Raw genomic sequence first — 14397 nt, 5'->3', positions numbered from 1 at the left:
GTTACTTGTACAAATATTGATGAGACTAAATTTACGTCTTGATGTTTGGTTCGATAATTGGTGATTTTTGTCAACTTATTAGACAGATTTAGCACACATGTCATACTAAAAATAGTAAAATCTGTATTAAATCGTTGATTTTTCTCTTCTAAATTCATCGGCACTTCAAATACAATGTAGTGATGTACATATAGTGTTGTAAGGTTCAAAAACATTAATATTAATTGTTTAAATATTGACAATAGTGAATATTGGTAGTTTAAATTTTATAATTGCTTGATTGGCCTATAAATTGAAACAAAAATATTGTATATACACAGAAAATCAATTATCAAATCAACTATCGTGTATTTGTATTTTTGTTTTTTATCAAAGATAGAGAAATTCGAACCCGCAACCTCTAAGTGAGTATGAAAAGACTATGTTATTTAAGTTATAGTTCAATGGCTGTATTTGTATTGTTTAACTTATTTTTAATATATATTTTATATTTTAATATAAAAAAAATATGAGAAACCAATGACTTTTGTGAACAATGTGTACAATAGACTTAAAAAAATATATTTTAAAAATTAAAAATTATATTTTTAATTAATTATTTATAATTATTTAAATTCAAATTTTGAAATTTAAAAAATTAGAATTAGTAGTTAAATTAACTCTAATCTCATATTAACCGCCGGATATCCCCTCCCTCTCGTGCCTCACCCTTGGCATTTCACCCCTCCACGCCGACCGTGCCAACGCCGTCGGAGGAGAATGCCGACAACACCGAAGCCAGCCTCGTGCACGTGTTCATCTGTGGCGGGGACAGATCCATCCGCAGCCATATCGGTACCTCCCCCTTGCCGCTGCAACACCCGCTAAAATCCCACTTGATGTGATATGGACGGACGACGATCACATGGATGGGAAGAAGGACTTCACGCTGAACCCAATGAACTACCCTCGTCCGAAGCTTCTAGAGTTCTTGGACAAGATACACATCATTGGAATGAAGTACGTTGTGATCGTTGATTCCGGAATTGCCGTTAATGCAAGCTATGGCGTATACCAAAGAGGAATGGCCAATGATGTTTTCATCAAGCACGATGGGGATCCCTTCTTGGGTCAAGTGTGGCCAGGTGCAGCGTACTTCCCAGATGTCCTAAACCTAAAAACAGTTTCATGGTGGAGTGACGCAAAGATATGTGGCGAGAAGGCTGGTGTATCGGATTCAAGATATCAAGAAGGCAAGTGCTTTGTTTCATGGTGTTGTGGAGATTTTCGGTTAACTTGATTTTTTTGGATTTCGCTCCATTTACGTCTTCAAGGTATATACATCAACGGACGAATTTAGATGCTGAATGTTTAATTCACTAGGTATGGAGATGGTTGTTTTATTTCTTAATTAGATGGTTATTTTGTTTGAGTAATTTAAGTATATACAATTAATAAATGATGGATGATCATTTCACTAGGTAATTGAATAATTATTTTAATAACTACCTGGATGGTTGTTTGATGGCCGATGAGGAAACTTCTAATGCTAAAGAGGTGGGATGATTGATGAGGATGAGATAGCAGAGATTAGGGGAAGAGAATGTTTGGATAAATTCCATTAGTAAATTAGGATTGAGATGGTTATTTTTTTGAAATAACTGTTTGAATTTTTTTTCTTGTATTAGGCTAAATTTAAAATTTATTATATGCATTGTCAAGATTACTCATTGACTCCTTAGCAGAGTTCACCAATATATATTACACTAATAGTTATTTTTTTGTGAATAACTAATATGCTCTATTTTAAAAATATGTATGCATATATTTTGGGTTCATGTCTTATTATTTTAAAATTTGATCCGTCTATGTATCTCATGTCATGTTATATTCCGTGATTAGTTGTTGTGTAAACTCATTTTTCCTGATAGTATATGCATCAAATGGATTGACCCTGAATTGAAAATCTGCAAACTTAAATAGGCGGAGCAATTATATAAATATAAAATTCTAAATAGAAGTCCAACCCATTTAAGGAAAGAGAAGTGCTACACATACAAGTTATTTTGGTTTACAAGTCATATAAATTGCGCCAAACTTAATAAAAAGGACGCCCACCCATATGAGCGTGTCAACACGCGCACTACTCAACGATTTTCATAGCGCGCGTTGCGTTCCTCCTCTTTCTTCTTCTTCTTCTCCTTCTTCTTTGCGTTTTTCTTCCTTTTTCTTCACATGTTTCATCTTCATTATCGTTTTTTTATTGCTGTTGTTGCTGCATTTTTTCTCTCATTCTCATTCTATTGATTTTGCAATATTATGTATTTTTTTATTTTTTGTTTGATTTTTTCCTCCCAAAAAGAATTATGAGAATATGAAATAAGAAGATGAAGAAGAAGAAGTAACAGAAAATGAGAAGAAAGAAGAGAAATAGTTTTGAATTATGCAGAACTTATCAGAATAAAAATACACCCAAAATTCTTAAAAAATACACCCAAATATCTTCGTGTTGCATCCAAATATCTTCGTGTTACACCCAAATTTGCTGCAAATACAGAAATATATTTCCTCTAATGCTGCATTTTTTTCTTCTTCTTTTTTTCCTTATTTCTTTTTTTTAGTTAAATGAATGTTAGTTCATTCTCTTCCAAGTAATTTTACAGCATTATGTGTTTCTTCTTCTTTTTTGTTTGATTTTATTCTTGTTAAGAGAGTAAAACAAGAAGAAACTTAAGAAAGTAAAACAAAAAGAAGAAGATGAATAAGGAAAAAGAAGAAGAAGAAGATGGTTTTGATGATGAAAAAAAAGAAGCAATAAAAGATGAGGAGGAAGAAGAGGAAGATTTTTGAATTATATAGAACTTATCAGAATAAAAATATACCCAAAATTCTTAAAATACACCCAAATATCTTCATGTTACACCCAAATATCTTCATGTTACACCCAAATTTGCTGCAAATACAGAAAAATATTTCTTCTAATGCTACATTTTTTTCTTCTGAATTGAACCACACCTCAGCCACTTGATTGGATTCAAAACAATAATCAATTTCGTTCTGGTTCAATTGACAATCTGAACCTGAATTATTCATTATCTTCAACAATGAGATAACTGATGATGGAGGAAAAAGAGAAAAAGAAAGGAGGAGAAGAAATTTCAATAAAAAAAGAATGAGGAAGAGGAGGAGGAAGAAGATGTGGTGTTGATGACAACGATAACGAAGAAGAACGTGCAGTAACAAGAAGAAGAAGAAGAATGCGCATTAACGATATGAAGCGCGTGAATATAAATAACTTGTAAAAATTTGTATGAAAAACACAATTGTATGTAGAGAATAATTCTTAAGAAAAAGCTCACAGAGCTTAACGGGTTGACTCATTTATTTTTTAAAATTTTTATCTAAATATGCATTTTAATTAAAAAATAGAAAATTCAATTTTTGAACTAAAATAAAATTTGGATTTTTTACATTTTTTAATAGTAAGTTATTATATTGGAATTTAAGATATTTTAGTCAAAACTTAGGTAATTGAATGAGATTGTTAAAAATTTTGTTAAATTTTGTAGATAAAAAAAAAAGAATAAAAAAATTTTAACAGGCTAACTGGTAAATTATTTATTGGATAAAGTATATTTTTTGTCCCTGAAGTTTACTAAAAGTTTCAAAAATACCCCTAAGTTTTAATTTGTTTCAATTTTATCCTTAATGTTTTCTATTTGCATCAATTTTATCTTTATCTTCAAATTTTTTTGTCAAACTATGGTCAACATTAATTTTTTTCAATAACACCCCCCAAACCCTATTCTCTTTCATCATCATCAAGAACTCTCTTTCATCATCATCAAGAACAATAACTACCCAATATCCCCGCTGCCGTTTGCGCCCCAACTCCGGCCACCGCAAGTAATGTATATCAAATCCTCCTTCTCTCTTTCATGGAGAAGACTCCATTACAAGACCCAACATTCCATCACCGATCCCTAACCATGGCTCCAACCAACAAGTACTACGAAGCACTTGAAATTGAATCCATCAACATTTAAGAAGAAGAAGCAAAATAAAAAATTGGCAATGGCAACATCAACAACAACAAAACACAACAACAGCTCCATGCAACAACAGATCAAAACTCCATAACAAATAAAAGAGGTACATGTCCCTTCTGATTCTCAATTACTTTCTTCTCTTTGTGGGTACCATATCTTCAAGCATGTTCTCAAAAATTTCAACAAAAAGATTCTACCTTTATCATCTTCGTTGGAATCATGTTGGGAATCAACAACCTTCTCTTCTCATGGGGCGTTATATCTTTCAGTTTGCAAGTGTTGAAGGTAAGGTCCCATGGAAGTTGTTGGAGTCAAGCCAGAGATGCTCGAGCTTCTTTAGAGCTCCGATGGTGACCGAAATCCCTCCAAAAAAGTCATTGTAGGACAAGTTGATGAGCTGGCGTTGAGATTTGGAGGAGAAGTTCATTGGAACGTCGCTGAAAAATATGTGGCAAGACAAATCGAGGTACTAGAGGAAGTTCGTTATGTGGCCGAAGAGCGTGCCGGAGAGGAGGTTGTGAGCGAGGTTGAGTAGCTGGAGGTTGGCGAGGTTAGGTTGGTGAGGTTGAGGAGCGGCGGAGGGAGGTGGCTGGAGAGGGAGTTGTTCTGGAGGTAGACTACACGGCATAAGAGATAATCAGAGAGGGAGTGAGGGATGGTCGGATGGGACTGTTGCTGAGTGAGTTTGGAGATGATGATGAAAGAGAATAATAGGGTTTGGGGGTGTTATTGGAAAAAATTAATGTTGACCATAGTTTGACAAAAAAATTTAAAGATAAGGATAAAATTGATACAAATCGAAAACATTAAGGATAAATTTAAAACAAGTTAAAATTTAGAGATATTATTAAAACTTTTAGTAAATTTCATGAATAAAAAATATACTTTATCCTTATTTATTTTTCGTGCCAACCCGTTTAATTACGGGTTAATAAGGTGAAGTCCATTGAACATTTTATTTTCAATGACTTAATTTTAGAAGAAAAAAAATGTACCACTCATTTAAAGTGATTAAACAAACTAATCCGACAAACTCGACTATTTTAATGACCCTATCTGATACATCAAAATTAAATTCGATTCTCTCAGGTAAATATCTCTCTCGTGCCAACGGGTGCAAAATATATTTGTAACACTTTCGTTTTCACCTTGTTGCTTTGATATATGCGTGAGAGTAACTTATCATCTTTGAAAATCCTCTTTCTTTTCTCATTGTTTGTTTTATGCGCATTGCAAAATTCCTCGGACAATGACCTCAAACCTTTTTCCCCTGCACTTTTTTTTAATGACATCAAGAATACCTAATAATTATGCTAGATTAGTAGAGTTGCTATCTCCTATCAATCAGTTTTATGCAAGTAGGACAGTGTGTCACTGTGTCACATTATTGCATACATGATGACTCAAACTTTGATTGATTCTGTTTCAAACGACAAAAGGAAAGAACTGTTATATTCAGTCTGTCTCAGTCCAAAATCCGGGCCTTGTGCATGGCAGGACATCCCAACAATGCCAAGGTGGCACCTACTTCCCCCTACCCCAGTATAAAATATTTTAATAGTATAATAATATAAACATTTTAAGTTTTATATATTTAATATATTGAAAATATAATCTTTCTAATAATTTTAATAAAATATGTCTTTAAAACATGTTAGCAAGATCTATATAAAAATTAAAAGGTACATTACAATATTTTCTAAAATTTAATGCTTGGTATAATAAATTAATAACATTACAGTGCTCACGGTAAGAAATCATGCATAATGTAGAAGTTTTATGTGTTTTTCCATTTCATTGTTTATAAAATATAAATAGATTTGACTTCTATTCATTATAAATAGAAAAATATTTTATATATTATTATACTATCAGTTATTTTTCACATATACGATGACGATATAAAACAACTTTACAATATCAATTGATAAAAATTTAAAAAGTATCTTATGATACAAATTAACTTGCAACAATAACGATTATTCATTGTAACTTATTTTCTTAAAATTTTTATTAATCAGAGGTTCACGTAAATTAGTACATAAAAATTATTAAATTATTCTACTGTAATATGGGTGTGTAGAAACCATAATTTTTTTTTTTGTTGCATTTAATGCCAACAGGGTTTCAGAGTTTTCAGGGCTCAAAGTTGCAACTTCATAACAAAAATCAAGAACATTAAAGAAATAATTGCAGGCTTTTTTCAACTAAAAAATGAATATAAGTACATTTCCTGCTATGGAACTAAAGTAAAAACATAATATTTATTTACATAATAGAATTTATATGTCAAACTACTTAGAACCCCCTGATAATGTAAGGCCCTTCTAAGCCAACCAACCAACCAACCAACCAACCAAGAAATATGCCAAAATAGCAGTGCCAACTAGTTCAAAATTGTAGGCCTAATGCATCCCAATTTGCACTATCACCAACTGTTTTTGTCTATTCCTACAACACAGAGAAATGTAGTAACCACCAATCATATGTGCAAGAGTGAATTTTTCAAATAAACATGTACCTCAACTACATTGCCACGTCTGAAACAAAATCTTCTGTGCCTTCAAAATTACCCTGCATCCCAAATGCATGCACGAGACCAGGAAAGGTAACCCCTCATCTACTGCACTTTGAGCTTGAAGCAACATCAGCAAGTCCTCCAAGGGGATTCTATAGAACTAATTCTATTTTTGGTGTACAACACAGTTTATTTTCTTAATACTTTAGCTCAGATAGTTGGCTGGGGCATGAGCTTAAAATTGAAGGAACATTTCTCCCACAAACTGGAGAAGATTTTTTACCACTCCCAGCAGAAGAATTATCAGTTTGTTGCGATTGAGTGTTCACTGATGAAGTGTTCATCGATGAACTAACTTTCCTTCCCTCTGGATTTGGCATCAAATTGCCCCCATTAGGTGGAGTGCCTGCAACTGTTGTAGACACAGGTCGGTTGTTACTGATTAGTTGCCCTTGCGGTGGCAGGGGGGTTGTGTAATCTCCCCCAAATGAAATTTGCATACGACCCTGTGAAATTCTTCCTTGCTCCTGAGAATAACTTTTGAGGTTTGGAGCATTAGATGTTATAACAGGTGCATGATGAAGATGAGAATCCATGGTTCTTCCTGAGCTCCTAGAGTTAGAAGCTTGGGTAGAACTTTTGCTTTGAGTTTGTGTGAAAACAGGGATATCATTGGCAAACTTTGTAGCCGAATTGATATTGGTGGATGGTGCTTTATACCAAGTAGCCATAGCAGGCTGCTGCTGTGACTGTTGAATACCATACTGCTTCTGAAGATGAAGCAATGATGGCTCTTGAGAACTTGAGGCATTACTAGAAAGAGGCGCACTTGTTATTGCAGTTGAAGACACACTTGTTACTGAACTTGAAGCAACAGTGCAATTAGGCCAGTTTCCGGTTGAAGGAGAAAACATAAAGTTAACATTCTTTGATGAATTATCAAAAACAAGAGTTGTTGGTCCATAATTGGTTGATGATTTTCCATGAGTGATTTTCTTCTCATCTTCTTGATGGGAAGAACTACCTCCACTCTTCCCTTCAGTTATTGAATAAGGCCTTTGCTGAGTAGAATGAGGTGTACTTGCAGCTTGATATCCTTGCCATGAAATATCAGGCAGGCTATGAAATATCATGGGGTTCTGTCCCACAGCTGAGAAGTTAAGGTTTGAAGGAACGTTTGTCCCATTATATGCACCAAATGATATTGCAAATGCTTGAGATGGTGTAGTCTCCACTCCGCCTTTAGAAGCCTGTTGCTGTTGTTGCTTGTCACTGATATTCCGGCTGTTTCCACCGACATTGTCTGAAATTACAGATGGCCGGAAAGATAAGTTCACTGGCTGAGCTGGAATTGTGAAGTTGTGTCCATGCACGTTCTTCTGTGGGTAAGATTTTCGATTCACAACAGATGAGGCATTGTCTCTGTTAACCTCAGTTTCATGCTTGAGATGGTGGGACAGCGAGGCGTGTTGCTTTTGTGACTGTTGTGATTGCATAGGTGGAGAGGTCAAAATGCTATTGCCATTAAACTGTGCACCCTGTGACTGCTTATATGATGATGAACTGCTCGATGTGCTTGGATTGGGATAACTTGGTGGAACCAGTACTTGTGAATGAGGGTGCTGTTGTGGATGCTGAGGAGGATGAATTGATTGAGAAGGGTAGCAAGTCCCATTGAGTATTTGTGGTGCCTGTGCAGGGTTTGCGCCTCTGATTGCTGCATTAGCCCCAGCCAATGAGGTCGAAAACGGGAATGAGTAACCATTATTTTGAACTATTGTCACATACGGAGTATCACTGGTTGAAAAATTTGGGTAGCTAAAGCTCATTGAAGCTGCTACTGCTGGCAAAGTTGAAGAGGTAGCAAGAGATCTGGCACCTGAACTATGGGACTTATTATATGACAAAGCACCGGTGGTGGAATTTAAACCTGCCTGACTTGTAGCTGCTGCTACTGATGCTTGATGCTGACCCGGAGGAAGTAAATAAGCAGGAGCATGCTACATTCAAAGTTAAAGCACGCAACTTTTCAAGATAAGGGTTACTTGTGCAATCAGTAAAATAGATAACATCATATTTTTGAACTGTATTGAAGCAATTGGAAGACAAGTGCATACCACTAGATTGCTAGTTGAGCCAGGACGTGAACCTTGCTGGAGCACGAGCTGCATCCTTTGTGTTGAATCCGTTGGATTGGCATTATTAGAATTTTTAACTGCCGTAAGACTAGAATCACTTGTGGCAGATGACCCTTTCCCCTGTACTGCATGGTGTTTCTGAGATTGCTTCCCAATAACCAAACTTTCTGCCGAGGGATTGTTGGGCTTTGTGCCACACAGCGAAGCAGAGCCAATAGATGGTGCCAAAAGGGCGTTCATTTTTGTGAACTGCTGGTGTAAGAAGATGTTACGAGCAATGTAATGATGGGTTGCACATCTCTTTGGTTGTGGCTGAGAAGGAACTTCCTTCACATGCTGCATGTTTGAATTTTGAAGGAATTATGTACTATACTCCATATAAATAGGAATGATATTGGTATATGAGAAACTATAAGAATAAAAAAGAAAACATATGACTAGAAGAACAAATTCTGTGACAAAACCTAATACCTCAAACTTTGTCGATGATCCTGTGGCTTTGTCCATCTTAAAAACTGTCTCTGAAGGCATTGTGCATCTGGCAATCATAGTTATTTACCTTTAGAAAAGTGACATTATTGTTTTAACCAAACATTAAGTAAAATTTGACTACAGAATGAACAAAAGGATAATGATCTGATACCCAACGGAAGAGAGACTGTTTGGATGACCCGATCCAGCAGTTGATAGAGGCATTGAGCTATATTGAGCTGAAGAGAAGGCATTAAGAGACTTCTATTCAATAAATAGGCTAGAATGAGAGTGAACATATACTGTAATCACATATTAAGTCACAATAAAATAAAATAAAAAATTTACCAGTTTTCTCAACTTTGGGATTTGATAATCTAGTATATTGTTCCTTATTACTATTCTGCTCTTCTAACTTAATGCTTGGACTTGTATCATTAACATTGTTTGGTTTCTCCAAATCATGTTTTAGCACATCACATCTTTCTCTAAGTGTGACCTTTTTTGCCTCTTCTGTTTCATCTGCAGTTTTTTCTCTCTTAAATGTTTTTTCCATGTCTTCAACCTTCGCACTGCTATCTTCTCTCTTCTGCGTCAGCAATTGGGACAAGTTGAAGCATGAGCCAAGGGAAAAAATTAACAGAAATAATTTAGATTCAGTATCACAAGGCAACCATCTTACCTTTTCCAAATTCAGTGCCCAAGGTTTAGTCTCTGGTATGACATCACCCTTTGATAAGTCATCTTCAGGGGATGGCATCACAGGAGGAGGAGCCTGTTCAAAAGGCACTTTATCTTCAGATATTTGACAGAAAAAAACCAAGGGAAACAGTATAATCGGAATGAATGCTAACACGAAAAGGATCCTCACCATCAGATCAATCTCAAACTTGCCTACTCTTTGGCCACTGGTCCCCGGAACAGTAGGTACCCTAAAAAAAATTCAGCACCAAGGAAATGGGATCAACAATCACTTATTCCAATAATCATATTCAGCTATCAACTAATCCTTTTTCCACTAAGTGAAATCAAACATTGCCATTGCTTCCTATCATAAACCATGTACCAAAAAGAAAAATCAATAACAAGGAAAAAGAAAAAGAAATTATTGGTCATTGGTGCTCACACTTTAGTTGAAGCTGAATTCTGTTTCTCAACATCCAGCTCGGTGAGCCACTTCGGCTTTTCCCTCACAGGGGAGGCTGATCTTCCATCAGTGAAAACACCACATTCGGCACCTGAATTCTTATCTTCCCCTATGACATCATTTGGAGCCTCTGATGATCCACTTTCGTTAACAACTGCATTACCACCGTGACAATGAACACTTGCAGATTGCTCAGTTTGAACACTAACCAACTCTGCTGTTGTTGAATTACAAGGTACTAAAGCATGAGAACTGTTGCACTCCTCCACTTTCTTTTTATCTGGTAATAAATTCCAATTCAAATTTTCAGGTAAAAAGAATAATAAAAACATAAAAGATCAAAAGATTTAGGAAAATAATTGTAAGATCAAACCTACCAGCATCCTTAGAAGACGACGTGTCGTTTTTCTTGGAAGTCCTCAAACCGTAAAGAAGCTCAGCTATTTCAATCTCAATATCTGATGATTGCGATTTCAATGTCTCAGAAGAATCACCAATCGCTTTCTGCAACATAATATAACATACGCCTCAAAACTTCACTTTTTCTTCTCTCTTTTTTCTTTTCCAGAAAAATCAAACAGATTGAAAATGAAAAATGAAAATTAAGAAGCTTCCGCTGACCATCTTTTTCTTCACAGAAACACTCGAAGAAGAAGGAGATGCCGGCTCAACCGGAGAATTCGACTGTTGCCGGAAATTCCGGTCGCCGCCGCCGCCACTTGCAGAGACACAATTTTCGTTCGATCTTTTCACAGATGCTACAAGCACGCAACAAATGAAAAAAAAAATACAAATACAATATAAAAACACTAAGCGAGTGAAAAATCGAAAACGAAGAGTTAGTTAATAGTTATTCTAAGAACCTGAACGAGCTTTCCTCGGAACCGCGACGCCGATCATCTCGTCCGTGACCTTTAGCGTCGGCGGCGGAACGTAGCTCCGGCGAAGAATTTGATCGGAGGCGGCGAACGACGACGTCGTATTGACGGAACCTGTCGCAGTAGCTCCGGCGTCTTGCTGTACTATGTCGTCGTCCTGCTCGTTTCCGACGCTCTCTTCGGTGCTGTGCTCGTCGCCTTCCTCCCTGCGCGACTGAGAGCTTCTCAATCTCTTGCTCCTCCCTCTCTTGTTCACACCTTCCTCTGCGAAAAACGAACAGTAAAACCACTTCGAGAACGAACAACACAGAAACAAGAATAAGAAGAAGGCGAAGCTGAAGATGATGATGAAGGAGACTAAGATCCTGGTGTTGATACCTGAGGACTCCCTGAGAGCGATGGTTCGATGCCTACTGCGTCTGTGGAAACCGTTGCCGGCGGCGGTGGAAGACGCCATGGCTGATCTCTTCGATTCTCTAGTTCTCTCCATGAGCTTACTTCTTCTCTCATGTAATCAACCTCGCCGAGAAATATCTTCCAATTCACGGCGGCGCGTCGCCGGAATTTCACCTTTCACGGCGGCGATCGGCTGAGCTTCTTCTCCTCTCTCTCTTCTCTCTCTCTTCTATTCTCTCTCTGCTGTGTGGCTTCTTCCTATGAAAGTGTAGTGTAACATTTCTCTTCTCTTCTTTCCATTTTTAAAATCTAATTTTTTGTTTATTTTATTTAAATGGGAAATTATTGAATACTATAATAATCTGACCTTCTCCTTTTTTCCATATTTTTTATTAGAAAAAAGTGAAATTGGATTTTCTTTTTGTCTGAAAAAGAGAAAATGGTTAAATGTTTCGCTTTCACGATTCATGCATCATGATGGCCTCGTTGCGAAGGGCTAGGATCTGCTGATGAGAATATTGGCGCTCTCTATGCCGTTGGATTATACTTTGATCCAACGGTGATCATTCGACGGTGCCAACATGGCAAGTGACGTTGCTGTCTGATAGAATATGGAATGCGAAATAAAGTGACCATGTCTTACTTTTTTTTATTTTATTAATTCATTATTTATAGATTGTCTTTCCTTTTTTATCTTCTATAAAATAAGATAGCAATTTATTGGATAAAATAAAATAATAATATTAGATATGAAAATTATTTAATATAATAATAATGATAATAAATGCTGTATAATAATAATAATAGTTTGTCACATTTATTATTTATGATAACTATTTTGACTTATTAAAGCATACTAAAATTAAAGTAATTCACACATGTAATTATAAGAGTCAAAAGTCAAAACAACAATTAATGCAAGAATTTAATTTTATTGTAATGTATTATACTATTATTAATATAAATTTTTTAGAGATAATTAATTGGATATTATCATATTAAATTATTAATTAAAATTTTTTAGATTATCATGTAAAATTTTTTATTAAAATTAAATGTTTAATGCAAATAATAATAATAATAATAATAATAATAATAAATAAATAAATATTGTCTTTCAAATTTTGATGATATCATTATTATTTTTGACCAATTCATACAAATATAAAATATAAAAAATTATATATAAAGCGACATTATAAAAAAAGAGAATTTTATTATTATTTTTTAATAATAATAATAATAATAATAATTTAGTTATTCTCTTATAAAGATATATTTTAAGAGTGTAATAATAGAAAATTTTTTAAATTTTTATATTCTAAAATTCATTAAAAATACAACAATTATTTTTTAATAAAATATTTTTTAATATTTTTAAAATATATATTAATAAAATTTAAATAAAATATATTTTCCATCTTCGGTGCACACGCGTATGTGATGCGCGTGTATTTGCAAGCGTCAGCATACACCAGCCCAGTCGTAGTGGGGTGCAGTTGGGGTGGGGTAAATATTAAACAATAATATTATTAATTTATTAATTTATAATATATAAGAAAAAGATAACAAGGGTAGTACTACTACTGCTGAACATCGAGGAATTTTTAAATTAATTTATAATAAATTAATAATAGATTAATTAAGTTGTTAGAAATAAGTAATACCAACTGCGACAAGATTGAGTATCTAAAATATTGAATTTAATTAAATTTGAACTGTGAGAGATATTTTTTAATAAAGACCAATTAGTTAAAGCACTGCTCATTAGAAAATGTATATTCATTCGAACTAAGACCAAATAGGTTATAGTCAAACATATTAAACTAAAGATTCAAACAATGGTGTCTTCTTTATTAAACTTGAAGCAATTGGTCACATCAAATAAAACTTTGAAGCAAATTGGTATGGAATTGGCATAAAATAATATCAATGAGGAATATTACTATGAGGGGCAAGAAACAAACCAGAAAAAAATATTGCACAAAACATAATTAAAGCAATAAGCACTTATTTTCAAGATGGAATAATAAACGGAGAAAAAATTAATTTAATATTGAAAGATATGTCTATGTTAAGGCCAAGACAGCTGGAAACTTCATAGTTAAGATAAAATAATAGTATATGTTAAATTAACAAATACAGATAACAGCATTATAATAATTAAGAAGATATTATTAGAAGTATATCAAAAGACGATAGATACTTCAATTAGTTCTAATTTTCTTAGGGATTTTCCATCATCATTATATTTATATATTATATATCATCATCATCATTAAACTTTAGGTGTGTACTTTATCGGTATTTGATCAATATATATGTACTTTTTTATGTATTAATAACATGCATTTGAAAAAGCAAGAGAGTATAATAAAATTAAAATACTACAATTTATTCAAAGCTGTGCATGCATGTGTCTCATAGTAAACGATAGCTTAAAAAAATGATTTATGTCCGATATTGAATAATATATAACTCAGAAATTTATATTTCCATTAAAAGTTGAAGACATAAAGTTTAAGCAAATTAAACAATGAAAAAAATAGTTAAGTATCAATAATTTTAATTTATATTAACTACTATTTTTAATTAGTTATTTAATACCTTTAGTACAACCGTTTAATCTTATATTTTTAATTAATATTTTTAAATATTATTAAATAATTATTGATAAAAAAATAATAAATTATGCTGATTTTATATTTATGAGTGAGGAATGCTTTAAAAAAACCAACAAATTATGAAGATGAACAAAGTTTGGTCTTTCATACAAAATATAGATTTTAGGATAAAGTATACAGATAAATTAGTTGAGAAA

General features: G+C 33.8%; 1 protein-coding gene across 4 annotated transcripts; it reads right to left on the bottom strand.

Moving 5' to 3' along the window:
• Positions 1–6206: 6206 nt before the first annotated feature.
• Positions 6207–11967, bottom strand: LOC112726887 (protein TIME FOR COFFEE). 4 transcript variants are annotated; one of them, XR_011868327.1, is made up of 13 exons: positions 11559–11967; positions 11166–11444; positions 10924–11060; positions 10680–10806; positions 10282–10582; positions 10027–10087; positions 9838–9930; positions 9504–9744; positions 9328–9394; positions 9156–9222; positions 8664–9020; positions 6550–8546; positions 6207–6479 (listed from the first exon to the last, which is right to left on the bottom strand). XR_011868327.1 is itself a non-coding variant. In XM_025776419.3 (12 exons), the coding sequence occupies exons 1-12, from the start codon at positions 11668–11670 to the stop codon at positions 6744–6746; spliced, it is 3645 nt and encodes a 1214-aa protein (XP_025632204.1). In that variant the 5' UTR covers positions 11671–11967; the 3' UTR covers positions 6207–6743. The 4 variants fall into 4 exon arrangements, 2 of the variants coding, with proteins under 2 accessions (XP_025632204.1, XP_025632203.1); XR_003165475.3 differs by having other exon boundaries at positions 11166–11469; positions 11559–11855; XM_025776419.3 differs by having other exon boundaries at positions 6207–8546.
• Positions 11968–14397: the final 2430 nt, after the last annotated feature.

The sequence above is a fragment of the Arachis hypogaea genome, chromosome 12 (genome assembly GCF_003086295.3).
Source record: "Arachis hypogaea cultivar Tifrunner chromosome 12, arahy.Tifrunner.gnm2.J5K5, whole genome shotgun sequence".
NCBI classification, from domain to species: domain Eukaryota; kingdom Viridiplantae; phylum Streptophyta; class Magnoliopsida; order Fabales; family Fabaceae; genus Arachis; species Arachis hypogaea.
The sequence above is the reverse complement of the archived record's forward strand: the minus strand, read 5'-3'. Positions and strand labels throughout refer to the sequence as shown.